General features: G+C 58.3%; 3 protein-coding genes and 1 long non-coding RNA gene across 8 annotated transcripts; 2 read left to right on the forward strand and 2 right to left on the reverse strand.

Annotated features, from left to right (window-relative positions):
- Window positions 1-130: 130 nt before the first annotated feature.
- LOC128840680 (uncharacterized) lies at window positions 131-7303 on the forward strand. Its single transcript, XR_008445689.1, has 3 exons — window positions 131-305; window positions 673-758; window positions 6838-7303. It is a non-coding gene; the product is annotated as an uncharacterized LOC128840680 (long non-coding RNA).
- On the reverse strand, window positions 4907-14786 carry BSCL2 (BSCL2 lipid droplet biogenesis associated, seipin). 4 transcript variants are annotated; one of them, XM_054034976.1, is made up of 11 exons: window positions 14700-14786; window positions 13545-14145; window positions 13006-13087; window positions 9571-9714; window positions 8934-9068; window positions 8421-8518; window positions 7969-8110; window positions 7570-7645; window positions 7310-7393; window positions 5759-5848; window positions 4907-5204 (listed from the first exon to the last, which is right to left on the reverse strand). In XM_054034976.1, the coding sequence occupies exons 2-11, from the start codon at window positions 13751-13753 to the stop codon at window positions 5050-5052; spliced, it is 1215 nt and encodes a 404-aa protein (XP_053890951.1). In that variant the 5' UTR covers window positions 13754-14145; window positions 14700-14786; the 3' UTR covers window positions 4907-5049. The 4 variants fall into 4 exon arrangements, with proteins under 4 accessions (XP_053890951.1, XP_053890947.1, XP_053890950.1 ...); XM_054034972.1 differs by having other exon boundaries at window positions 7310-7396; XM_054034975.1 differs by lacking the exon at window positions 14700-14786 and adding an exon at window positions 14477-14643 and having other exon boundaries at window positions 7310-7396.
- A 1236-nt stretch (window positions 14787-16022) lies between these two features.
- GNG3 (G protein subunit gamma 3) lies at window positions 16023-18733 on the forward strand. The gene is made up of 3 exons (XM_054034758.1): window positions 16023-16237; window positions 17642-17747; window positions 18064-18733. Exons 2-3 carry the CDS (start codon window positions 17649-17651, stop codon window positions 18190-18192), a joined length of 228 nt encoding a protein of 75 aa, XP_053890733.1. The 5' UTR covers window positions 16023-16237; window positions 17642-17648; the 3' UTR covers window positions 18193-18733.
- Window positions 18734-19304: 571 nt separating this feature from the next.
- Window positions 19305-25777, reverse strand: LOC128840571 (adenylosuccinate synthetase isozyme 2-like). 2 transcript variants are annotated; one of them, XM_054034756.1, is made up of 13 exons: window positions 25576-25777; window positions 25345-25447; window positions 24364-24432; window positions 23962-24012; window positions 23649-23715; window positions 23214-23321; window positions 22892-22973; window positions 22433-22559; window positions 21522-21676; window positions 21169-21293; window positions 20814-20911; window positions 20287-20436; window positions 19305-19906 (listed from the first exon to the last, which is right to left on the reverse strand). In XM_054034756.1, exons 1-13 carry the CDS (start codon window positions 25774-25776, stop codon window positions 19854-19856), a joined length of 1389 nt encoding a protein of 462 aa, XP_053890731.1. In that variant the 5' UTR covers window position 25777; the 3' UTR covers window positions 19305-19853. The 2 variants fall into 2 exon arrangements, with proteins under 2 accessions (XP_053890731.1, XP_053890732.1); XM_054034757.1 differs by lacking the exons at window positions 25345-25447; window positions 25576-25777 and adding an exon at window positions 24950-24958.
- Between the last annotated feature and the right edge of the window lie 186 nt (window positions 25778-25963).

Below are 25963 nucleotides of genomic sequence, written 5' to 3' on the forward strand. Positions count from 1 at the left end.
TTTTATCCCGTCGGGGAGCTGAGCTCATCCCCCGCCCCTAGCCTAGCTGGGGCTGCCAGGGGGCGGAGCAGCCCGGGGGCTCCTGAATGCGGGGGGAGCCGCAGGTGGCCATAAGGAACATAAAACTCTGCCTTATAAGGACATTTCGGTCCCTCCCGGATGATCTCCCCCGCCCGGAGGCCGCAGAGATGGGGCAGGGAGCTCGGCCCTCCTGCCTCCCCCGTCCCAGCCCAGCCCTCGGAGTCACGGGCACGGTCAGGGCCGGCCCCGGGCGGGATGGACAATGGGAAGCTGCTCGGCCACAGGTATGTGTTCCAGACAGACTCTTCCTGCCCTGGCCCAGCCCTGACAGGAACCAGACAGACCCCAGGGACGAAGCCTGCAGCCAGGGCAAAGCATGGGGAGGGCTGGGAGCCAGGACCCTGGCGCTCTAGCCTTGGTTCTAGTAGGGGAATGGGGGCTAATGCTTAGGGCAGACAGCCTGGCAGTCGTGACCTGGGTGCTGTCCCCAGTGGTGGGAGGGAAGAGCAGTGAGCTAGAGCTTGGAGCCAGGACTCCTGGGTTCTACCCCTGACTCTGGTGGGGACTAATGGGTTAGAGCAGGGAGAAGGGGCTGGGCAGTAGGATAGGTTTTATTCTCTGCCACTGACTTACTCTGTGATCTTGTCTCAGGGACTGACATTTACCCTCTTTACAATGGAGACAAGCATCCGGAGAGGCTCCATTCATCCCTGATTCTAAAGCAGACACCAGCCAAGGTATATGACAAGAGGCTGGAGGAGCCAGCCACCCCTTACAGACAATGCTGACCCCATCAGCATGTGTGAGCTCAGGGGAAGGGCAGGAAGTGACAGTCTGTTCCCTGGATCTCAGCCCCTAACTGCATTGTGCACAGTAACCCTGGTGGGAGCCAGCCCCGCACTGGGGGCATGGGTGACTCATGTGGAGTAAAGAGAGCAAGAGCAGCTGGGGTGGATGGGGAGGGGGGCTCTGCTCAGACAGACACACAGGGCTCATCACTGCTAGGACAGAGTTGCCAAGGGCAGCTTCTCAGCTCCTGGGGAAAGCCTGGATCCTGCTCAGAGCCATGGCCGCTCCAGGAGAGGCCTGGCTTGTAGCAGAGCTAGGGGCTTTCCTACTGATTCTCAGGGGAACACAGCCTAAGAGGGGTGTTATTAGTATCTGAAATGCCATGGATGGGAAGGGGGCAGTGATGCCAATGTCAGAGTCCTGGCTCCTCCCAGCCAGGGACCTCATCTATACTTGCAACTTGCACTGGCTTAAAAGTGACACACTGCCCAAATTAAACCCAGGTTACTACAGCTTGGCTTGGGTCTAGGTCTCTGCCAAGTCAGCCGGCACCAGCCAACTGTTGTTTAACACAGATTGAGTGAGATGCTGGAAACTCCAAACTGTGACAGACTCATGAGTCAGGCTTCCCAAATCACAAGATTTAAAAAGCACACTAAGTGTTGCAATGTAGGAGCCCCGCACACCTCAGCCCAGAAGCAGCTAACTGCATCTCAGCACCAGGCAAAGCAGCCATGCATAAACAATCCCCTTGGGCCATGCTAGAGGCAGTTGTGTCTCCATGCTGGGCAAGGGAACTGGATCCCTCTATAAACACCCCCCTCACTCCACTCCAGAGACAGCTGCATCTCAGTGCTGAGAGAAGCAAATTTTGCACCTAACGGAGTTCATTAACTGAGGTCTGTCCAGAGCTTTGTATTCACCTGCTGTGGGCTGGGAGAAGCATCATTAGAACTGTCTGGTGAGTTTTAATGTAAAACCAGGCTGCTTTGGTCTTTACATTGTTTAGGGTAATTAGTTTCTTGGTTTAAGCTGACGCAGCAGGTCCCGCTCCTGGACCAGGACCCCACTGTGCTGGTCAAGGATCACTCATTGCTGAAGATGTTTGTAAAAGATCTGTCTGTGTCCAGCCCCAACTGCCTGCGCAAAACAAGGAGAGCTTCCCAGCGGCCCGCCCACACAGTTTGGGAAGCTCTTAAAAGGCACAGGCCCTAATACCACAACCACTGTGATAGGTGCTGGATGAACCCTGCAAGGGTGGGGGGGCAGACAAGACAAAAAGGCACTTGTTTAAAACACATGCTGGTGCTGTTAGTGGTGGCTTGCTGCTGCATGGCCCACTGGTTTCTGAGTAAGGAGGCTTAGCCCCTGGGTGGTGTCCTGGTATAATGGGGGTGGGGGGGAAAAGGAAGTTTTACACTACTATAATTATACCGCTACAAGTGCTCCTATGGCTGTGACTAGCCCAATCCAACCATCTCTAGCTCTAATCCAGCACAGCTCAGAGTGCTTTATGGGAAACTGAGGCACAGAGAGTGCCACCAACTTGCCCAAGGGGACTGTGGCCAAGGTGGGAGTAGAACCCAGGTCTCCCAAGTGCCAGTGCAGTGCTCAGCCCTAACCTTGCCTGGACAGGGATGAGCACCTGCCCCATGGTAGGGAGCAGCACCACTCAATGACACTAGCAGAGTCAAAGCTGAACTTCATTGGTGCACAGATAAGGCCTATGTTTCCAACCAACCTGAAGCAGAGGGACTGCAAGTGCTGAGATACAAAAACCTCTGTGGTGGGGCAGGAGAGCAGTTCACTCCCACTGCACCCCCAGGACATCCTTGGATTCCTCCCTTCCCCCTACAAGCTACCTGGTTGCCACCTTCCCATCCCCCTCCATTACAGGACTCTGCAAACCCCCCCCCCCCCCCAACATCCATGCCAGGAGCTGTGTGCCTACACACTGCCCCCTGCCATTTCCCCCCCATGCAGGAGCTCTATGTGCCCACCCAAGGATAAGCCAGAGTCGGATACTTAATCCTAGCAAAGATTTGGGAATGGAGGGAAACACTCCTGTGTCAGGGCTCAAGCTGATGTCAGAGGATGTGACCTAACCTGTGGGGAGGTTACTCTACCTCTGCTACTGGGGGGTTCTTGCACCTTCCTCAGCAGCAGCTGGGGCTGGCAGCCAGTGGCTAGGTGGGCACTGGGGACAGAGCCAGCCTGCTCCTTCCCCTAGGTCACTGCTGTTAACAGGCTGAGCTGGCTGTACCAAAGCGCGTTATTCTGCACAGACTCACTGAGAGCAGCCAGTGGAGCCATCGGTGACTGTCCAGTCCCATCAATGACTCAGGTGGACGGGGGAAACATTCCCAGAAGTGCCTCTCAGGCTTCACAGCCCACGTTGCATTTACAAAGGGGCCTTACGCTCCCACCAACTCATTGAAAGGGAAAGGGCTTCAGGCTCTTACGTCACGCAAGAGTTAGAGTGGTGAACGCCCCACAGCAGGACAGGGACTGTGCCTCCCACTCCCTCCACAACTGGCCAACCAGCAGCACCCATGCCTGGGCCATCCACTGGCTGGCAGTCTAGGGGCTTTGGCTGGGGCTGGGCAGGGAAGTTCTTGCCATCAAAGTGACAGACTGGAGCAGCAAGGATGAGGATGAGGGAGAGCACAGGGTGCAAGGGGAAGCCATGGCCACAGCAGCCTTCAGCCCCCTTCTGCTAGGCTTGAACTGGGCTGATGGCACCAGGTCATGTTCAACTTGACTGCAGGGCAGTGGGGGCTCCTCTACAGTCTTTGTGGAGAGGACGAGCTACCTCCAGGGCAGGGACCCAGAGCTCTTCTTGCCCCGTCCCCTGCCACTCCATCCCCCTCCAGCTCTGCCACCTGCAACCCAACTCTCTGCAGGGGCAGGAACTTCCTCATGAAGCTACTCCTTGAAGCCCGCAGGCCCAAAGGGGGTAGGTGAGGGGCACAGCGAGAGCAGATACCTGCCCTGGTGCGTGGGGCTACTTACCTAGGCTGGCAGGCAGAGCAGTCTCAGGTGGGGCCTACAGGAGGGCAGCCAGAAGCTCATAGCTGGTCCAGAGATAGGAAGTGGGGTAGGAACCGGCTCCCTGCATTGCCCCCAGCGTACAGCTGGGCTTGGTGGAAGGGGGGGTGGTGCAGCTTGAGCTGCCTTGAGGATGTGTCCCCATGGGTGGCAAGCTCCCCCCCGCCCCAGCCCTGCAAACAGGGCACAAACAAGTGCAGCTCCCATGCCGGGAAAGCACCATTGCACTCCCCCCTCCCCACCTTTAGCTCCCAGCCCAAGCCCTGGGAGGCTGGAGTCCAATAAAGGGGAGTTCTTGTACAGCCAGCACCCCTGCACCACTCCCTACAGCGCCCTCTGCTGGAAGGGACAGTCTGGCAGCTACAATGTTGTTTTTCCACCACCCCAGCATGAGGGCAAAGGCTGTAGGGAGTTTGTGGGTGGGTGGAGTGGCAGGATGCATGGGCTGGGCTCAGAAGCCTGGCCCTGAACCATGTATCACTCATTACAGCTGCCAAGTGCCCACAGGGTGGGTGACAAGTGAAGGCAGCTGCCTCCCAGGAGCAGAGACACCTCCCATGCCAGCTTACAGCCCTCTCTGGAATCCAACCACCCCCCCTCCCCATTACTGAGCCCTCTGGAATGTAGACATCACACAAGGCAGGTGGGAGAGCTCACGCTGGCTTCCTGGCTGCAGTGAGCTCAGTTCAGGAGGGTGGGGAGATACCCTTCCCATCCAGCTTATGTGAGGTCCGGCCCAGGCTCCAGCCCAGCAGACAGGAAGGGGTGCGTCTGTGGCGATAGAATGGGGGAGCTGGGGGACCCCCATTATGCTGCCATGGATGCCCTTCTTGGGAGCAGGGATGCCTGGGGGACCCCAGCCCAGCTCATCCTGAAGGGAGGGATCCCTCTTCTGTTGAGGGGGTAGGAGACTGAGCACAACTCATCTCAGCCCTTCACCACAGGGACTTAGTCCCTCACCTCCATGGATAGCCCCCCACTCTTGCTGTGGCCTAGAGCCCCACTATCTGCACCTGCCCACATCCCACCCCCAGGCCAGTAGCCTGGCTCCGTTAGCAGGTGGTTTATTAAAATTACAGCAGTTCCAAGTGAGGGGCAGGAGGCTGGAATGTAAACATGAGCTGGGAGCCTGGGGAACAAGGCCAGTGTTTTGGGTTTTTTTGGGGGTAGGGGGAAGATGCCATGGTGCCCTCAGGAGCTGGAGCAGACATGTCTCTGACGGATCTCAGCCCCTGGGATGGGCTCAGCCCCCTCTCCCAGCTGTGGTAGTGTTAGGAGTGTCCCTGCAGGGGGCGGGTAGTTGGCATCTGTGAACAGGGAGGACTCCACCGACTCGAACTCAGTCTCTGCAGGAGGAAGGGGGGGGGGGGGGGGAGAGACAGTTAGTGACTACAGAAGAGCAACAAGATGGGGGGGGAGGGGAGCAGAGTGATAGGTAGACACCCTGGGGGAGGGGCTCTCATAGGCTCCAGCAGGAGGAAGTTGCAGGGGTCCTGCAGACTCATCCCTTCCTTCAGGGGCTGGACCATCTGTCTACCCCGAAGGGGCACATGGACAGCCCACAGGAGACAAAGCCCATCCCCCATAAAGGCAAGGGGCAGGGGACAGCCCACTCCCCCATACAAAGCTGTTCCCAGCTGCACCCCTCACCCTCAGCCCTACTGCACAGTGCAGTTCTAGGTTCCTGCTTGGGTACAGAGGGGCTCTGGGTGCCCTGATGGATGCTGGAGCCTTGGATCACAGCTTGGTGGGTAAGGAGTGAAAGCTAATGGGTTGGGGGAGGACGGGGGGGCTGTGAGTCAGGACACCTGGGTTCTATCCCCTGCTCTGGTGCACAGGGGTTGGGTTATGAGGAGCGTGGAGCCCCTAGGGAGAGGAGCTGGGGAACTGCGTTACCCACCTTCACTCAGATCCAGCTCCTTAGCCTGGGCTGTGTCCCCTATTGGGCCAATTGTCTCCAGAACCTCACCTGGTAGCTGCAGGGGGGAAGCTGCGGGGGAAGGGGAGAAGCACAGGTCAGAGGCAGGGCCAGGTCCTGCCCCCTTGCATGGCAACTGGGACGAAGCACCAAGATAGGCCAGGTCACAGGGCCTTGTCCCCTCCTCCACTCCTAGTGTAGCCAACAGGCCACACTGCTCAAGGCTCGATTCCCTCCCTGATGGGTTCATGGGGTCCCCCAGTAATGACTGGGCCTTCAAACGCACACTCATTGGAAAAGTAAATAGAAACTGTCCCCCTAATCAGTAGCAGTAACCAGGCATGGGAAAGGGGCACCAGCAATAAGACTCAATGGGTCACATCAGTAGATCTCTGAGACTCAAGATCAGCATGAAAATCATGCCTGAAACCAACGTGTGGGAACAAGAATTAACCAGTCCAAATTGGTGTGGCAGAAATTAGGGCTAATGGGTAAACAAAACATAAGGGGATGGGATGGGCCACCCCCCCACTGCCTTTCAGGGTCCTCAGGAAGAGACTCTAGGGGGAAAATGGGTGGAGAGGGACACTGGCTGGCTAAGACAGAAGAGCAGGAAGGAGGGAGCTTCACCATGGCTGCCACCCCCACGGTTTGCTGGAACCCCCAGATCCATTGCTGGGCCTTTGACCTCCTGATCCTGAGACACCCTTATCAGCCTGGGCCAGACAGAGGGATCTAGACAACGTCACCTCAGCTGGCTTTGACTGAATCCGAACCCCTACCCCTTCACAGGTCCTTTTCCTCCCTTCTCTCTCCTATCCCTCTCCTATCCCTCTCCTTTTGCCTTAGTTGGCCAAGACTGCATATTTTGCAACACTGCTGTAAGCCTGTGACTAGCAAGGCAGCTACAAGCACTGTCCCGAACAGCCCAACCCTGGTACGAGTTTGCCAGGGGTGGGTGGCTGTGGCTGTTTACCAGCAGTAGATGCAGGTGAGGAGCAGCACCAGAGGCAGAAGCTCCATTTGCTGTCCCTTTCTTTCCCCATTGGTTTTTCTTCTAGGAAACAGGATTGGATTTTAAACAGCAACAGCAGCTCCAGCCCATCTCAACTAATGTTCTCTCTGTTCCTGGAGGACAGTTACTGCCATTTATCGCTGGTGCAAAGATTGAGAAGTGGAGGGGGGAGGAGAGAGAACAAGGGATGTTGTTGCAAGGCAAGCCTGACTTAACCCTTCACATTCCAAATCCTTTCCCTTGCTCTGTATGGTTAACGAAGGGTTCCCAGGGGACTGTAATGGTGTTTGGGGCTAAGCAGGCTGAGGGCTCTGTACTCCAGCCCCCAAGTCTTGGTTAACACTATTCAGTGGCAAGCAGCAATAGGGCCACGTTAACACCTTCGCCTCTAGGGTCCATCTAAATTAATACAACAGCCCTCCCTCCCTCTCCCAGCCCCACCTCAGTGGGAAGGGAACAGTCCAGCCTCAGGTTCCTGCCCCGCTCCACCGACCCAGCTGGAAGGGAATCATCAGTACCTGTGCCCTGGGGAACCCTCTCCTGGTCATTCTTGCCCAGCCCCGTGGCCTCAGGCTGCAGTGTTGTCAGCTCCTCTTGGTCTTCTGCTTCAGGACAAAGAGCATCAGGGCAGGGGTGGGGTCAAGACGGGACCTGGTCAGCGCCACCCCTCCCAGGTGAGAGTAACAGGACCCCCCCACACCCAGCCACAGATAAATGGGAACCCCCCCCCAACCCCACACACTAAAGGGAGAGCCCCCATCCCCCAAACCTGCTTTACCTGGCCTGGGGGTAGCCAGGCGCCGTCGTGCCTCCTCTCGCCGTTGCTGCAGGCTGGCCCCGTCCCGCGTGTTCACCTAGTGGGGAAGACCGGACAGTGGAGGGAACCAGGCAACACCAGTCCCCATTAATGCTGCCCCCATCCCACCAGGGCCCCATACCTCCTACGGTATAGTTGAGCATAGCCTCCTGCCCCAACTCCCGCAGGCACTATCCCCTCACCCTGCTGCACAGACCCCCCACTACTTGCCCTCTTATTCGCATGGGGTACATCCCCTGCTCCATTCTGCACCTTCCCTCCCCCCCCCCCCAATTTCCTCACCCTTCTGCCCCACGCTCAATGCCCTACACCATACTTCTGCTCCCCTAGCCATGGAGCCCCATAGAGCCACCCTCTCACCTGTACCGAGAGGGGCTCCCGGGGCCACACGCTGCCCCAGATCCACTGCAGGTAGCTGAAGAGGACGATGACGCTGAGGAAGGTGAAGTTACTGGCCACGCCCAGGATGGCCGAGGTCACTGGGAAATTATAGAGTAGGTACCTGGGGCAAGAGGGGGTGGAGCCTGAGCATTAGGGTGCTGCAGCCTGGATCCAGTCTTCCCCCTCCCAGACACAGGCCCCTCCGCCAGTCCATGGGCCCTCCCCCTAACCCATGCCCCCCCCCCAACCTACAGGCCCCCCAGCATCATCCGGGGGGGGGGGGGTACAACAGATTACAGGGATCAGCTTTGTGGGGCTGCTGAATTGAGCACTGCAGTCTCCTAGCACTAGGAACTGCCCCCCAGTGCTGCACAGTCCCATCCCTCCCGCCGTCTCTCCCCACCAGTGGTACCCGCCCCCCCAATCCTCACCGCAGGCCCGTGAAGTGGGCATGGATCCGCAGCTGTGCCCCATAGATCTGGATCCGCTTGGTCTGGATTTCTATCACAGCTCCAACAGTCGGGACATACTGGGACACACACAACAGGCAGGCTCAGAGCTGCAGGTGGGGCTATCGCAAGATCCCCAACCCTGACAGCAGGGCATGCACCGGCCTCAAGCCCCGCTGCCCAACTCAGACAGCCAGGGTATGTGACCCTCCCCACCAACCCAGACAGAACTGTAGGCACCCACATCCCCAGCCACCAACTCAGATAGCTGAGCATATGCCTGTCCCCTGCTCTCCCTCAGCCCAACCCAGGCAGTGGGGCACATGTGCCCCCTCCATGCTCCCAACTCACACAGGAAGGGGAGCCATTACTTGCGGGGGAAAAGGGAGGGTCTCTGCACCAGGCACCAGCTCCTGTGCTGGGGGTGGGGAGCAGAGGCTCTGGCCAGCCCAGGCACGGCCAGCCAGGCGGCTAATGCAGAAGAGCCCCCCTCACCGAGTCCTCCCTGTAGTCCGAGTACAGCTCCACCTCGACCATCTGCTTCTGCTCAGCAAAGCCCAAGAAGAAGAGCCCAGCAAAGACCAGGGTATCCAGGGTCTGGAGCAGGCCTGAGCGGTAATGTAGCATGGTCTGGGGGGAGAAGAGCCAGTGTTAGCATTGAACCCAGCCCCCCCAACATCTCCCACCAACTCCCCGGGGCAATTAGGGGCACTGCCAGCAGGGAGCTGCTTCTTGCCCAAGGATCTCCCAGGGTTTCCAAGAGGAGTCCAGGGCTTCAGTCCCACTGCAGAGAGAGAGGAAGGGAATTGCCAAGAGAGTGCAGGGGCAGAGCACAGAATAGAACCCCAGTGTCCTGGCTCCCAGCCCTCCCTGCCTAATCCACGGAACCCCCACTCCCTCCTAGAGCCGGGGATAGAACCCAGGAGTCCTGACTGCCAGCTCTCTTTGCTCTACTACCCCAAGAGACACTGTAGCCCCTGGCTAAGGGTGGAATAGCTGCCATGGGGAGCCCTGCCTCAGCCTCCCTGGAGCCTCTACCTGAGGCAGCAAGGCCAGAAATGTAGGTGTGTGTGGTGCTGAAATGGTGGAGTGGATGGCTCAGAGAGTGGGCTGAGATGGGCCCCAGACTCACCGATCTGGCTGTGGAGGAGACGATGCGCCCACCCTTGGTGTAGCAGGACATCACCACCATGAACATGCCCAGCTCCTGGTTCACAGGCGACTCAGGCAGCTCCAGTTCCAGGGAGATGCGGTAAGGCTGCCCATACATCAGCACCTACAGGACAGCAGGGGCCATCAGAGGGAGGGGGTGCTGCTTGCCCCTCCTGAACCACCCTAGAGGCCCCACAGCCTCCCAAGACCCTACAGCTGGGGGGAAAGTGCATCAGAGATGGAGCCGGGAGCCTGCCCCCCCAACTCTCATAGAGCCTCTTGCTGTGGGAAGAGTACATCAGATAGAGTAGGGAACCTGCCCCCAAACCCTTCCAGAGCCCCCTGCTGCAGGGAGACAGCATCAGAGATGGAGCGGGCAGCCTCTCCCCACAGCCTCTCAGAGCCCCCTGCTATGGGGAAAGTGCATCAGAGATGGAACGGAGAGACTACTAACTGTAATCTGTAACCTATCATTTAAATCAGCTTCTGTACCAAATGACTGGAGGATATCTAATGTGATACCAATTTTTAAAAAGGGCTCCAGAGGTGATCCTGGCAATTACAGGCCCCCTGACTTCAGTACCAGGCAAACTGGTTGAAATGATAGTAAAGAACAAAACTGACAGATACATAGATGAATATAATTTGTTGGGGAAGAGTCAACATGGTTTTTGTGAAGGGAAATCATGCCTCACCAATCTACTAGAATTCTTTGAGGGGGGTCAACAAGTATGTGGACAAGGGGGATCCAGTGGATATACTTACTTAGTGTGACATCCTATACCTTGGGGGAGAATCCTGGTAATCCCCATATTCCTCATTTATATATAATTTTGATATTGCATATAGAGCATGCCATGTTAAGGTATCAGGGTAAAGGTTATGATCTGCTGAATGTCACTGTTCTATCTAAATATGTATATCATTAGTGCATATGAAGTTATGAGATTGTGTTTTATGGTTGTCAGTAAAACATGCTGTAAATTGGGGAAATTGGCCAGATATTAGGTCCCTAGAGACAACAGCAAGGAAAGTAACCAACACCCAGGCAGGTGTCAAACAACAATCAACAGCCATTGTCCAGCAAGGAAGCTACAATGCAATGACTCACCCGCATAAGGTCACACCAGGGGGAATTGATCAACCTTGCCTGGGGATTCAGCAATGCCCACCAGATGTGCCTGAACTTGTGTTCTCCAAGCACATCACGGACTAAGGGTATAGAACAGAACACAGTGGCCACATGCTGGGCCTTTCTCCTGCCCCCACCTATGCTGCAAGCAACAAGGGCACTCGAAGGCTTCAGTCTTCGAACATGAGACTGGCCCAAAGTTTAAAGGGACAAACCTGTATATTATGAACTGCAATATCCAGTGGGGTGAGAAAAACTGCTTAGTCTAGATGTTACCCAATCTAATAGGGTTGAGAGTTTAGACTGCATGCTTACATTTTATTTCGGTAACTAACTCTGACTTTTTGTCTATCACTTAAAAATCTATCTTTTGTAGTCAATAAACTTGTTTTACTGTTTATCTTTATCAGTGAGTTTGCCTGAAATGTTTGATAGATCTGCTCAGGTTTGCAAAGGCTGGTGTGTATCCACTTTCCATTGATGAAGTGGTGAACCAAGTAATAAACCTGCACTGCTTATCTTGAACAGTGCAAGACGGTATATTCCTGAGATGCCAGGCTGGGAGCTGGGGGGATTTGGCTGGTGCCTTTTTCTGTGATTCATGCGTGGCTCTGGGAGCATTCATGCAATCTGGCTGGGTGTGGGGCTCCACATCCAGTTGGGCTGAGTGAGAACAGCTCCTAGAGGGGTTTGCTGCTTGTTGTCTCTCACAATGCTTTGCTAGTGACAGACAACCCAGGCTGGAGAGTTAAGAGGGCACAGCAGTCCCAGACTCTACCCCGGGGATCCCGTCACACTTTTCAGAAAGCCTGTGACAAGGTCCCTCACCAAAGGCTCTTAAGGAAAGTAAGCTGTCATGGGATAAGAGGGAAGGTCCTCTCATGGATCGGTAACTGGTTAAAAGATAGGAAACAAAGGGTAGGAATAAATGGTCAGTTTTCAGAATGGAGCGAGGTAAATAGTGGGGTCCCCCAAAGATCTGTACTGGGCCCAGTCTTATTCAACACATTCATAAATGATCTGGAAAAAGGGGTAAACAGGGAGGTGGCAAAATTGAGTAGTTTTGTATCATCTGCAGACAGTTAAATCCCAGGCAGACTGCGAAGAGCTACAAAAGGATCCCTCAAAACTGGGTGACTGGGCAACAAAATGGCAGATGAAATTCAGTGTTGATAAATGCAAAGTAATGCACATTGGAAAACACAATCCCAACTATACATACAAAATGATGGGGTCTAAATTAGCTGTTACCACTCAAGAAAAAGACCTTGGAGTCAGTGTGGATAGTTCTCTGAAAACATCCGCTCAATGTGCAGCGGCAGTCAAAAAAGCAAACAGAATGTTGGGAATCATTAGGAAAGGGATAGATAATAAGACAGAAAATAGCAAATTGACCAAGTCTATATAAATCCATAGTACGCCCATATCTTGAATACTGCGTGCAGATATGGTCAGTCACCCCATCTCAAGAGATATATTGGAATTGGAAAAAGTTCAGAGAAGGGCAACAAAAATTATTAGGGGTATGGAATGGCTGTCGTATGAGAAGAGATTAATAATGATGGGACTTTTTAGCTTGGAAAAGAGACGGCTAAAGGTGCGGGGATAGGATTGAGGTCTATAAAATCATGACTGGTGTGGAGAAAGTAAATAAGGAAGTGTTATTTGCTCCTTCTCATAACACAAGAACTAGGGGGCACCAAATGAAATTAATAGGCAGCAAGTTTAAAACAAACAAAAGGGAGTATTTTTTCACACAACGCAATGTTAGTCTCTGGAACTCTTTGCCAGAGGATGTTGTGAAGGCTGAGACTATAACAGGGTTAAAAAAAGAACTAGATAAGTTCATGGAGGATGGGTCCATCAACGGCTATTAGCCAGGATGGCCAGAGATGGTGTCCCTAGCATCTGTTTGCCAGAAGCTGGGAATGTGCGACGGGGATGGATCACTTGATGATTACCTGTTCTGTTCATTCCCTCTGGGGCACCTGGCATTGGCCACTGTAGGTAGACAGGATACTGGGCTAGATGGATCTTTGGTCTGATCCAGTATGGCCGTTCTCATGTAACCCTCCCAGAGCCCCCCGCTGCAGGGAGAGTGCATCAGAAATAGAGCAGGGAGCCTGCTCCCTAACCTCACCACTACAGGGAAAGCTGTCACCCCCACCCAGCGCTGCTCCCAACTGGCCCCAGATAAAAGCATCACACCCATTGGGTGCCCAGGGGGGCAGAACCCCAATGAGCTGACAGCCAGTGGTCTGCTTCACGCCCACTGGCACTTACCCTGTCCCGGTTGTTTTTGACCAGCGAGATGTTGGCAATGGGGAAGGAGCAGAGATCAGGGCCTGGCAAGCCACAGTCTGTCCTGTGAGACACAAGGCAGTGGGTCATGTTCAGGGGCCACCAGCTCCCCCAGACCTCTTCAACCTTCCCCCCCCCCCTCCCGCTTCCACTGCTACTGCAGGAGTTCAGACCCTTACACTTGGGAACAGGTCTCAGCTCAGAGGCACCCACAACCCCAAAAAGTGTGTGGGGGCTGGGGAGTGCCCAGGAGAGCCCTGTCTCAGGAGATCTGGCCCAGAGCAGTGGTCAGGTGGTGCACAGAATCCTAGAACCACAGGTTAGAAGGGACTGCAAGGGTCATCTTGTCTAACTCCCTGCCAAGATACAGCATTTGTTGGTTCTAACTCATCCAAGACAGATGGCTTTCCAGCCTCTTTTTGAAAACCGCCAGCGAAGGAGCTTCTACAGCCTTCCTAAGCAGTCTGTCCCATCCCAGGAAGCAGGGGGGGCCTGGCCCATCCCAGGGGTGCCCCACTCACCTGAAGCCGTAGTGCACAGGGCTGACATAGCTGACGGTGGGCATGTAGGAGTAGTAGAAGCTACCGTAGAGGAAGACAGCGATCCAGAGCAGTAGCAACAGCACGCAGAGCAGGATAGCTGTCTGCAGCACTGTGCGCCGCACCCGCAGCAGCAGCAGCGCGGCCACCTCCTGGGCCCATTGCAGAAAAGGCCCCGTACTACTCATCATGGCACAGGGGCCTTGAGAGGCCACGCACTGGTGTCTGGGGGGAGCCGAGCCCCCAGCTTCTGTATTGAGGAAGGGGGAATGGAGTGGCAGTGCCTACTCGAGTGCTTGCGAAATGGCTCAGGCTGTTGGAGAGTTATCTTGGCCAAACTGGAAAGGGCCCAGGCTCAGTAGTTCCTTTATAGGGAAAGGGCTCTGGCTTAGGGCAGGCTGGCTGGCCCGTCTGCGCCGCTTGGCCTTCCAGTAATTGTCTCTAGCCATGGAAGAAGGTACCACGGGAGTCACTGGCACCAGGACATGGGGAGCAGGGCCATGCCAATTGGCTTGGCACAGGCCTGCCCTGGGATTGGTCACACGCTGGAGTCTTGCCTCAGGGGCCAGAGACTGGAGCCAGTCTGAGGAAGGACACAAAAAACAGGATCAGCATAGAAACCACATGGGTGAGTCTAGACTAGGATTGCATGACTAGGAGCCAGGACTCCTGGGTTCTGTGCCAGCCTAGGGGGAAAGGGATGTGTTAGGAGTCCGGATGCTTGGGCCTATTAGTAGCTTGGAAAGGGGGAGGGGAGCAGGACTAGATGTCTGGGTACTAGTCTCAGCTAGACAGGAGGGCTTGGGAGTGGAGCTGGGAGTTTAGACTCCCGGTTCTACCTGTGAGAAATGCTATCCAAGAACTCAGAAGAGGTCTAGTAGTTAGAGCAGGGGGCACTTACAGCCTGGACTCACCAGCTCCGGGAGGGCGCTAGGAGCCAGGACTCCTGGTTTCTATTCCAGCCCTGGGTGGGGGTCTAATGGTTAGAGGGGGCGGGGGGAGCTAGGACTCCTAGGTTCTGTCCTAGACCGGGGTGGGGCCCGGCGGTCAGGGCAGGAACCACGGAGCCCTGAGTTCCAGGCCTGGGCAGGGTACACCAGGAGCCGATCCCAGGCTCTTGGCACGTCTCTTACTGACCCGTCCAGCTCCGTCCCGGATCAGCTGCTCCTGCTCCGCCTCTTCCGGGAGCGAGCGCGAGCCTGCAAAGACGACGGGGCGGGGCCGGGAAAAGCTCCTCCCACTGCAGGCACCGTCCGTCACATCATTCAAGACGCGCCTCTCCCTGTTTCCATGGTGACACGATCCCCGAGCGAGCCCGAACAGACCCCCCCAAAGCTCCCTTCCCCTGTGACACCCTGCCGCTCCAGTCCCCAGTCCCCTCCACCTCCCACCGAGAGACCCCTCCCACTCCAGGGACAGCCCCCTCTCAGAGGGATCCCCCAGTCCAGTGTCCCTGTCCCCCGTCCCCCCAGAGCAGCCCCCAGGGTCCTGCCTCTTCCAGCCCCCCTGAGAGACAGCAAGACCAGACCCACCCCAGACAGACCCACCCCCCAGGGCTGATGGGCTCCCAGCCAACTCTGCCCCCAGCCCGGAGAGAGATCCCCCTCTCACGTCCATGACATGTCCTCCACAGCAAGATCCGCCCCGGGAGCCTGCCCCCCTTCTTCACCGAGTATATTTGCTCTTCCCCCCAGGGATCTCTCCAACTCTGGGGACCTCCCTCAGAGAGACCCCCCTCCTCAAGGCCTCCCCCCCAGACAATGCTCTAAAGTAAGGTGGAGCAGGGGAGAGGGCAGAAGGACTTGTACTGGGGCCCAGCCACACAGAGCTGGGCCAATCCTAGGTGCCTGCTTGACACCCCAGGTACATGGCAGGTAGCTGGGAGTCAGGACTCCTGGGTTCTGTTCCCAGCTCTGGGGGAATGGAGTGGTGTCTGGCGGTGAGAACTGGGGGGCTGGGAGCCAGGACTCCTGGGTTCTATCCCTGGCCCTGGCCGAGACATGCTGGGTTGCTCCAGATGTGTCTGTTCCCCTCTCCGTTCCTCGGTTTCCCTCTCTCTGGACTGGGGCTATCCTTGGGCTCTCAGGTGTGAAACCAGCCAGTCCCCAGCAGGGCTGAATGCCGCTGCCTGTTCCCCACCCCCTTCCACTCCAGGCACTCGCCCAGCCCCAGGCCCCCTGGGAAGGGGCTCAGAACCAGGCAGGGTAGCAGCCCCCATGCCCGGCGTAGCCCCTGATGTCAGATTTCCAAATGAGTATGGTGGGGAGACACATCTTCACTGCAGCTACTGCGGGCCTGTACCACCAGCAGCTGTGCAGGGGTGCCCGGAGCCCAGCCCCTTCCTTGGCCCCCTCCTGGGGCGCTCTGCCTCCCCAGCGCCCGCTCCCTTTCTCCTGCCCTGCCAGGGGCTGTGCACCAGGGGGCCCTGGGGCCTGGGCAAGGAGCCAGAGCTCAGCCGGACTCCGCTGGGCGTGCGCTCCTCCCCCCGGAGCGGGCATGGTCCGCTCCCAGCATCAAGCGGCTCGGAGCATCCTCAAGGTACCACGGGCGCATTGAATTAGCTGCATCCCGGAGGAGGCACAGGGAGCGGAGCCGTCTGCAGGGCGCCCGGGGCACCTGGGCACACAGGGGAGCCCATCCCAGAGTCTCTCCAGCTCTGGCAGCGACCGTCGAAGGTCAGTGCCCAGGGGTGCCTTGACTGGCCACTGGGGCGTGCCTGGGTACCCAGAGGGGCAGCCAGCCTTGATGGGGGAAGGGGCAGCTGGTATCGTCTCTGTACCGTCAGGGCCAATGTGGGGCTGGATGGTGGATGAGGCCCCAGCCATGCCACTGCTTCGGGAAAGGGGGGATGGAGGCAGGGTTCTCCCCCATCTGCACCCAAAGCATATTGCAGAGAGAGAGGGCAGGATCGAAAAGACGCTGCATTCAGGGGCTCGGGCAGATGCACTGGGGGGTGCAGCTGGGGAGTGGTCTGCCGAAGCTGTTAGAAGCAGAGCAGAGCAAGCAGTAGCCCCTTTGTCTGCACACGGGGCTGGGCTAGTCATCCTGTATCCGTGCCCAGCACTGTGCCGGGGGACGCGGGTGCTGCTCCAGAGACAGGAGTGAGGGGCTGGAGGCTGCGACTCAGCTGGGTAAAAAGGGGCTCAAAGACGGGCTAGAACTGGGAGGGGGAACTCAGCTCCTGCCTCCCAGCCTGGTGCTCAGGCCAGTCTGGGATTTTGGGGCCCAGGGGTCTTAGTCCCACCAGGAGACCATCCTGCTGGGCAGCACAGGGTCCACTGTGCCAGAGGCTGGGGATAGAAGGGGGAAGGGGGGGCTCAGGGATGATCCCCTCAGCTCCCCTCTCCCTGGGACTGAGCCCTGGGCAGGCACAATCCCCCCTTCAGTCTGGGCAGGCGGCCGCCAGCGTTGAGTGACCATAGGGGTATGACACTCCATTCTGCATCTACTGCCTCCCACAACCTCAAGAGGAGCAGTTAATGTACGTAGAACGATGCTCCTAGCCATAAAGCACTCCCGGCTATCGGATGGTACCTTGCTACCCATGGGCAATGACTCCCCCGCGAATCTCTCCAGGGCAGGAGTAGCCATACTGGAGCAAATTGGGGCTGTCATTCTGGAGCAAACCCCTGCCATGCCCTCCCCCACAATCCCCTCCCCAAGGGGACTGGGCTTCAACTAGGGGTGCAGGGACTGTCATGACACCCTCCAACCATGGGCCAGGTGGTCCTGGGCAGCCAAGATTGGGGATACAGGTGCCCCAACAGCTGGGAGGTCTGGGTTATAGAGGAAACACTGGACAGCCAGGGTCAGGGATATAAAGCCCAGGCCAGGAGAGAGTGGGGCAGACAGGGAAACTGGTGGGGAGGAGCTGAGCCCAGTCAGGATTGGAGCCCTCTCTAAGCTACAGCCAGCTGAGGACAGTGCTGAGGGGCTAGGAGTGACACCAAGCTGAGGGCAGGGGCAGTTGTCCAGGACTCTGTGCCCACCCCATTGGTCAGGAGGCTCCAGGATATAGGCCCTCAGGTGCCGCATGACCCTTGTCCATGCTGAGCCCAACCTATGCTCTCCCTCTACAGGGTCCACATGAAGGGCGAAACCCCCGTCAACAGTACCATGAGCATCGGGCAGGCCCGCAAGATGGTGGAGCAGCTCAAGATTGAGGCCAGCATGTGCCGGATAAAGGTGGGGACTGGGGTGGCATGTTGACCGCTACTGTGGCAGAAAAGGGCCCCACCCACTCACCCACCTCCAGAACTGGATTAGCGAATTCCCCCCACAGCCAATGCTCCTGCCCCACTCCCTCAAGCATCCTCTGTGGGGAGGCCAGAGCTGGAGTAGCCAGAAACTCCCCCTCCCCCCAGCCAGTGCTCCTCCCCCACTCCCTGCAGTGTTCGGTTAGGAGAGGCCAAGGCTGGAGTAGCTGGGAGCTCCCCCTGCTCCTTACAGCGCCTCCTGCTGGGCCCACCCTGCAGAGTTCTCACCCCTCCCCTCCCTGCAGGTATCCAAGGCAGCAGCTGATCTGATGACATACTGTGATGCTCACGCCTGCGAAGACCCACTCATCACCCCGGTGCCCACCTCCGAGAACCCGTTCCGTGAGAAGAAGTTCTTCTGTGCCCTGCTCTGAGCCTTGCCTGCCCCACCCCCTCAGCTACAGCCACCGTGTAATGCCCACTCTTAGCCTCTCCTCCCACCCTGCCCAGGTGATTGGGCAGGACTTCCCTGGTAGGGCCTGACGCACCGCCAAAGTTTCAGGCCTCTCCACCCACCCAAACTTCCACAGACAGGGCACCTTCCCGGAGCGCAAGCCCCCAAAGCCCCTCCCCTTCAGGGGGAACCCATCCCACCCCTACCCCACACACATCAAAGCAGGAGGGGGTATCACACCTCACCCAGGCAGGAGTCACACCAAGTCCTGCTCCCCTCTCCAGGCCTGGGGCAGCTGAAGCTGCAGGCCCATCCCGAGCAGCGTCACACTGACCCCAAATCATCCCATTTCCATTAGGGGGGAGGGTGTTAGCTCCCAGCCTGCTGCTCCTGGGTGCCAAAGGGGGAACGAGGCCCATCCCCTTCCCCCAGGGCTGGAGGGGCAGCGTCCAGATTGCAGGGCTCAGCCGCCCCACACAATATAAACTGAGACCTTGAGAATAAAGTAACAGGAGGCACAGCGCCTGGGGTGGCATCAGTGTTATTGCGGCACCAGAAGCAGTGCCGGAGGTGATGCTGGCACTAGAGGGCCTGGGTTGGGGGGATGGGGTGGGCATGGGCAGTGCCATTAGAAGAGGCTGGCTGTGGGGTGGATAAGAACACTGGCTGGGGCTTGTTTGTGGAGTGGGCAGGGGACACTTTTGGGACTAGGGGCCTAGCTTGAGCAGAGTGGGCGCCAGGGGCAGTGCCAGGAGCTTTGCTGACATGGATGGGGAGTGGGCAGCCTCCAGCAATGGGGCCCGATGGTGGGAGGGATGCCCAGGATATAGTCCCCAGAGCCAGTCACCATCCCAGTGGAGATTGGCTCAGGGACCCCAGGAGGGAAGGGAGCAGCCCAGACACCCCCTACTCCCCTCCTGCCCAATTCCCAGCCCTTGGGGAAGCTCAGGGGCTTCCTACACACACAATAATCCACCCCTCCCCTCCCGCCCCAGTGCTGGGGCACACATGGCCCCTCTCACCTGACAGGGCCAGACAGCACCCACCCCAGTCCTATCACACCCCCCACTGACACATCACTGGGTTCATGGGGAAAATAAATCATGGCTCTTTATAGCTATTTCTATACAGTGAAAAAGCAGCTATGAGACTGCCCACAGTGGGGGACAGAGCAGGGAGATCCAGGCATGGGGGGAGAGGAGACAGGGGTGCCCAGTGGGGAAGGGCAGGGTGCTCTTTGCCCCCATGGGGGGCAGGAGTGACAGGTGGAACAGGAGCCAGGTTTGGGCTAGGGCTCCCCACGTGGAGCGAGCACAGCCCATCTGACACAGTCCTGGAGTGAGGGGGAGGGGAGCCCCACAGTCCAGCCTCCAGCATGGGGGAGCAGAGTGTGGCAGGCAGCCTGTAAACCGCAGGCCGGGGCTCCCCAGCATGGGCAGCACTGGGGGAGCGGTGCAAGGGGGGGGGGCGGAGTGAAATTACAATTCACTCTCTCCCAGGAGGGGTGGAGCCCCCCACTGCGCAGGGGGGGTGCAGGGCAGAGTGAGAGGCACGTGGTCCCTGTGATCCTTTGCTGAGGGTCTGTGTGTCAGGGGTTGTCCTGGGGCAGAGCCCCTGCGACTGACAGACGGCCAGGGAGGCTCAGAAAATCTTGATGATGGATTCGCGGAACTTCCCGACACCGACCCACTTCACTGTGAGAGGAGAAAGGGGGGTGAGAACTGGGAACTCCCAGCCCCATGGGGCAGATCCCTCCCCCACACAGAGCAGATTCCCCCTCCTCTCTCCCCCCCACACATGCAAGGCCGATCTCCTCCACCCCCCAGACAGAACCCAAGTGACAGCCTGGGTGGAGGGGGAGGCTCCAAAAACCTTGATGAAGGATTTGTGGAACTTCCTGACACAGACCCACTTCACTGTGGGAGGAGCGAGGCAGATCCCATGCCCCATGGCATTCCCAATCCAGGGAACTATGCCGCACCCCAAAGGGGGCGCCCAGCATGCCCATCCCCAGGCCCTGATGCTGGGGCTGTGAGCTAGGCCAGCAGGCAGCTCGGTAGGGCTGTGGACATACCTGGCACCCCGAGGTAGCGCTCGATGAAGTGGACATAGCTCTGGGCCTGCGGAGGCAAGTCGGCAAAGCTGCGGGCCTGCTCTGTGCTGCACTGCCAGCCTGGCAGCGTCTCATAGCCCACCGACACCTTGTTCAGCAGCTCCTGGTTCGCTGCAGGGAGCAGAGAGGCTTACTGGCTGCTGCAGGGCCCAAGAGAGCCCCTATCCCCCACCCCCAAGGTGGTTCAGCACCTACTACCCATGGAACCTCTATTCCCCACTCCCAGGAACCCCACCCCCCCCAAACACTCCTCGGACAGCTCTGCCCCCTGCACTCCCTGAGGGATGCTTGTCCCCACCCAGGGATGGCTCAGTCCCTCCCCTCTCTCTCCTGGAGCCCTGCACCACTCCCCGCACAGAAGCCTCTCCCGCCCCCAAGCTCAGGGGAAACAAGGCCTAAGGCCCAGAGGCTACTGCCCTCTCCTTGTGGGAAAAGCAGAAGAAAGGGCAATACCTCCCCTTCACGGGGTAACCCAGCCACTGGCTCACCTGGGAAGTAGGCGATGGGTTTCCCCTCCAGCCGGTATTCCACGCCCACCTTAATCTCCGGGAAGGTGTCCAGGATATCCAGCTTGGTGAGCGCCAGGCTGCAGGGAGAGCAGGGGGCAGGGAGGGGAAGAGGGTTGAGACCAGAGTGTGTGGGAGCCAGTGACTGACAGTAGGGGAGTGCATGAGGTGAGAAAGGTTCGTGAGACTGTAGGGACAATGGGGGGGGGGGGGGGTGAAGATTGGAGGAGGGGTTAGTGAGGCTGTGGGTAATGGGGGAGGAGATGGCAGGGTGGGTGTAGAGGGGGTTACTGAGGCTGTGGGGTGGGGGCAATGGGGGAGGCGATGTAGTCCTTACGCGCTGAATCCGTTGATCATATGGGCGTATCTCACCAGCATCAGGTCCAGCCACCCGCAGCGGCGTTTGCGGCCTGTGGTGACACCGAATTCTTGGCCCCGTGACTGCAGCAGTTCCCCAATCTCCTGTGGGGCCAGAGGGGAAGGGACAGGCCATTACTCCTGGGATCCCAGGGCTCCTAGAGGGCCAGGATCTTCCCTGCTCCCTGGGGCAGGGGGACCAGGGTCCTCCCTGTCCCTTCAGAGGGAAAGCCTATGAATCCCACTTCCCTCTCTCTGGGACTGCCCATAAGCATCAGGGGACATGTCCCCCCACTCCAGAACTGGCCATTCAGACCCACCCCCCACACTCACATTGTCCTGCTCGGTGGGGAAGGTTCCAACACCCACCCGGGTGGCGTAAGCCTTCACCACCCCATACACCTTCCCGATGTGGCAAGGTGGGACGCCCAGGCCTGTGCAGACACCCCCGACAGTGCAGTTTGAGGATGTCACGAACGGGTATGTCCCTGGGGAGAGATGAGAGACCAGAATGAGCTAAGCAGGGGGTGGCAGCAAATGGGGCCTTCAGAAATGGGACTCAGGTCCCCCCATTCCCAGCCCAGACTCCAGTTGTGATGAGGACTCTCTCTTCCCAGCCTGCACTGCGGTAATCAGACTGTGTTCTCTTTGGCTCCCACTTTTGCTGTGCGGAGCCCCGTGGAGCAGGAAAATGTGGGAATTTTGGTGCTATTTTTATTAACAATGTGTGTGACTCAGTTTCCCTACTCACTTTGTGTTGGTCTCTGCTGGGGGTGAGGGTTAATTTCTCCTCTGAGAAGGGATGGCTGGGTGCCACACAACCATATTGGTTCCAGCCTAGATAGCTTATCCGGAGCTGAGCACAGTCAGCCCAGATGAATGGAGGGCCCTGCAGAGACAATGGAAACCCAAAGCAAAGCACGACAGCGAAAGAAGCAGGGCTGGAGTTAGGAACAAAGAAGCAGGAGTAATGAGGAGAGAGGGCAATCTTGGCAGCCCCAGGCAGAGCACACACAGGGTCAGACAGACACAGGCTCCAGGAGGCCATGGAGAAAGTGGGGCAGTTGCTTCTGCCATTCTGGCTCAGATTTAAGTCCTGCTTTCATGGCTAACCCAAGTCTTGAAGCCTTGCAGCTGCCCTGGGAAAAGCTAAGCCCAGGGCCTGGTGTTCCCTAGAGACTGCACAGAGGCAGGGGGGCCTCAGCTGCCATACACTGGGCACGAGGGCAGTGCGCCGCACTTACCGAAGTCGATATCCAGCAGTGCAGCATTGGCTCCTTCCACCAGGATCTTCTTGGGGGGCCCGTGCAGGGCCTGGTGCATGAAATAGACACCATCCTTCACCAGGGGCCGGATCCTTTCAGCATAGACCTGGGGAGAGATGCTGGGATCAGATGGGGGAGGTGCAACCACTCAGTCTCTGGGGCTACTCAGGGACACTGGGTGTTCTCAGCCAGCTGGGGGATCAGGGTGTATTTCCAGGGGAAGGGGAGGGCAGTTCCTGGGAGGTTGGTTCATACCCAGGTGGGGGACCCTGGAGGCAAGGAGAAATTGTGGGTGGTTTTCAGGGAGGTAGGGATCCCTAGAGGGGAAGGAGGTGTTTCTGGGGGGAAGGTTGGGGAATCCTGGGGGGAAGGTTTATTCCTGGGGCAGAGGGGAGGGTGGTTCACAGCTGGGGGGGCATCACTGGGGCCCTCACCCACCTTCAGCTGTTGCAGCTCGGCCTCTGTGTTGATGGTGAGAGCCGGGTACATGGCCTTGTACTGCTGGGCTAGCACCCTGAACCTGAGAGAGAGAGATAGGGACCAGTGATCCCACAAGGGCACCCCTAAACACTGCTGCACTGCCCAGGGTCACAGATGCCCAAGCTCTGCACTGCCACGTGGGGTGTGATGTGTGAACAGATTCCATGGGCAGGGCATCCTGAGAATGCCCCAGGGCTGGGAGGCATGAATGGATCCCCGCGGGCCCCTGGGCATCTTTGTGAAAGGATTCCTCCCCTCCTTTCCCTCCCCCTCAACTCACTTCTTGGAGAACTCATGGAAGTCGGCCAGCAGGTCACAGATGCGCAGGCCGGTGCGGGAAGCCTTGCAGGCATAGACGGGGCCGATGCCCTTCTTGGTGGTGCCCAGGCTGCCAGGGGAGCAGAGTCAAAGCTGGGTGGTGGTGGGAGCTCCTCCTACCCGCCAGGCTGCAGCCAGACTGGATGCTCCCCACACTGGCCCAGGCTGCAGGGAGATGAGCTGCCCTGTCACCAGAGGATGGGAATCCCACAGAAACAACCTCCCATCCCCTCAACCCCAGCCCAGCCCTGCCATTGGGGACCAAGGGGAACCCCTAAGAAAATGCCCTGCTCCAGGGGACCCAGCTATAATCCTCCCCAGGCCCAGGCCCAGGCCCAGGCCCGGCTCCATCCCTCCTGCCCCTCCCAAATGGGGATCCAGCTGTTAAGCCCCTCACTTCTTGCCATCCTGCTGCTGCCGCTGCTGCTCCTGGATCCTATCCACGGCCTGGTGGAAATCGAACACTGTGGCAAGAGAGAATGGGAGATGAGGTGAGAGGGGAGGGACACTCCTACCCTCTGCTACCACTGCCTCCACCATCCCCCTCCCCATCTTCTGACACAACCCACTCAACTCCCCTCCCCACCCCTCCGTTGTTCAGCTGCCTGGTCATCCTCTTCCAGTGAGCCCAGTGCCCCCAGGGTCTTGATAGGAGAAGGAGGACAGCGCCCCCTGCTGGCTGCTCTCTTTGTTGTTTTTGTTGGACTTACCAATGTGAGCTCTATCTGAGATCACCGTGCGGGACTCCCAGCCCTCCAGACCTGCGGGGAAGGAAAACACATCACTGTGGGAAGGTCACCCATGGGATCCCCCAGAGCCTAGCCTACCCTACATGCCAGGCCTGAGCCTCCCATCCCCATGCAGGGGGCCGGTGACAGCCCGGCTATAAAGAGTGGGAACTGGGATTTATTTACTGTGCCTTTATGTAACTGGGGGAAAGAATATAACCCAGGAGTCCTGACTCCCACCCCTGCTCTAACTCACTAGACCCCCCACTGCCCTCCCAGAGTTGGGCAGCGAACCCAGGAGTCCTGCCCCTCCGTTCCCCTCCCAACCACTAGACCCTCTCTCTGAGGGAGGGAGCAGCAGGGTGGCTGGGGTCGGTCACTCACCAGGCCCTTTCTTAAGGTTCTTCTCAGCTTCTTCAAAGAGTCCCGGCAGATGGATGACCACTCCGTTTCCTGGAAAGACACCCAGCAGCAGGGTCACAGGCTGGAATGCAAGGGGCTGAGTGAGGGGCAAAGGGCCTAGCAGAGATGTGGAGTGCGGAGGTGGTATTGCAGGTCAAGACTCTGCCGACTATTGGGGATGGAGGGGTGTTGGGGGTTAGGACGGGGATGCAGAGGGGTACTGGGAGATGGGGTATATGCAGGTGGGGGATGTCACTCAGCGATAAGGAGGTGGCACGGCAATTGAGGCCCCCATAGGACAATGGGGAAGATGGGGGTGTAGGGAGGTCTTCCACGGATGAGGGAGGCAGCATGGCGGTTCGGGCCCCTGCTGGGTGCCAGGTGGGGAATATTGGGGTGGGGATACTGGGGTACATTGGATGGAGGAAGGGCTCTCACTGATGAAAGAGGTGGCATGGTGGCTCACAAGGCAGCTGAGCACTGGGGGTGGGGAGGCAGGAAGATACTGGAGTACATGGGGGGTGTCAGGGTGGAGATGTAGGGCGATATTGGGGTGTACGGGGCTCACCCAGGAAGGAGGTGGGGTGTCAGGGTGGGGATGCAGGGCAATATTGGGGTGCATGGGGGTCACTCACCCAGGAAGGTGGGGTGCCAGGGTGGGGATCCAGGGGGATACTGGGGTGCACAGGGCTCACTCACCGAGGAAGAAGGTACAGTGTCGGGGTGGGGATGCAGGGGGATATTGGGGTGCACGGGGGTCACTCACCCAGGAAGGAGGTGGAATGTTGGGGTGGGGATGCAGGGGGATATTGGGGTGCACGGGGTCACTCACCCAGGAAGGTGGGGTGTCAGGGTGGGGATCCAGGGGGATACTGGGGTGCACAGGGCTCACTCACCGAGGAAGAAGGTACAGTGTCGGGGTGGGGATGCAGAGGGATATTGGGGTGCACAGGGGTCACTCACCCAGGAAGGAGGTGGCATGGCGGTTCAAGACCCCGCTGGGCAGCAGGTGGAAATTGTACTCGACCAGCCCCACCACCACGGTGTGGCCCGCGTTGTTCCCCCCCTGTGGGGACAGGCCGGTCAGGAGGACGGCGCTTTGGGGTCTCAGGAGCTACCCCCACCCTAATCCCGCCCTGCTGGTGAGCCCCGTCCCCGCCTCACTCGGTACCGCAGAGCACTCCCCGCTCTCACCTGGCACCTGCACACCAGGTCGGCGTCCATGGCCAGCAGATCCACCACCTTCCCCTTCCCCTCGTCCCCCCACTGTGCCCCCAGCACCACGGTCACCCGGTTCCCCCGGTCGGGCTCCGCCACCAGCCGAGGCCGCTTCCCCCCTGCTCCATCCCCGTTCTGCTGGCCCCGGCCCGACCCCGCGCCCTCTGCCCCAGCCATGTGCAACCTCTAGCCTGCCAGACGCAGGGGAACGTGGCGGCGCCCAAGCCGGCTTCAGCGCCCGCAGCCAACATGACAGCGCCCAGGATTGTATCAATTGCGGGAAGCAACATGACGCGGCACGGAGGATGGGTGCGCGCGCATGCACGCACGTATTCCTACCCTGCAAGCTGCACTTCAAGCATCC

This window comes from Malaclemys terrapin, chromosome 7, assembly GCF_027887155.1.
Source record: "Malaclemys terrapin pileata isolate rMalTer1 chromosome 7, rMalTer1.hap1, whole genome shotgun sequence".
Lineage (NCBI taxonomy): Eukaryota > Metazoa > Chordata > Testudines > Emydidae > Malaclemys > Malaclemys terrapin.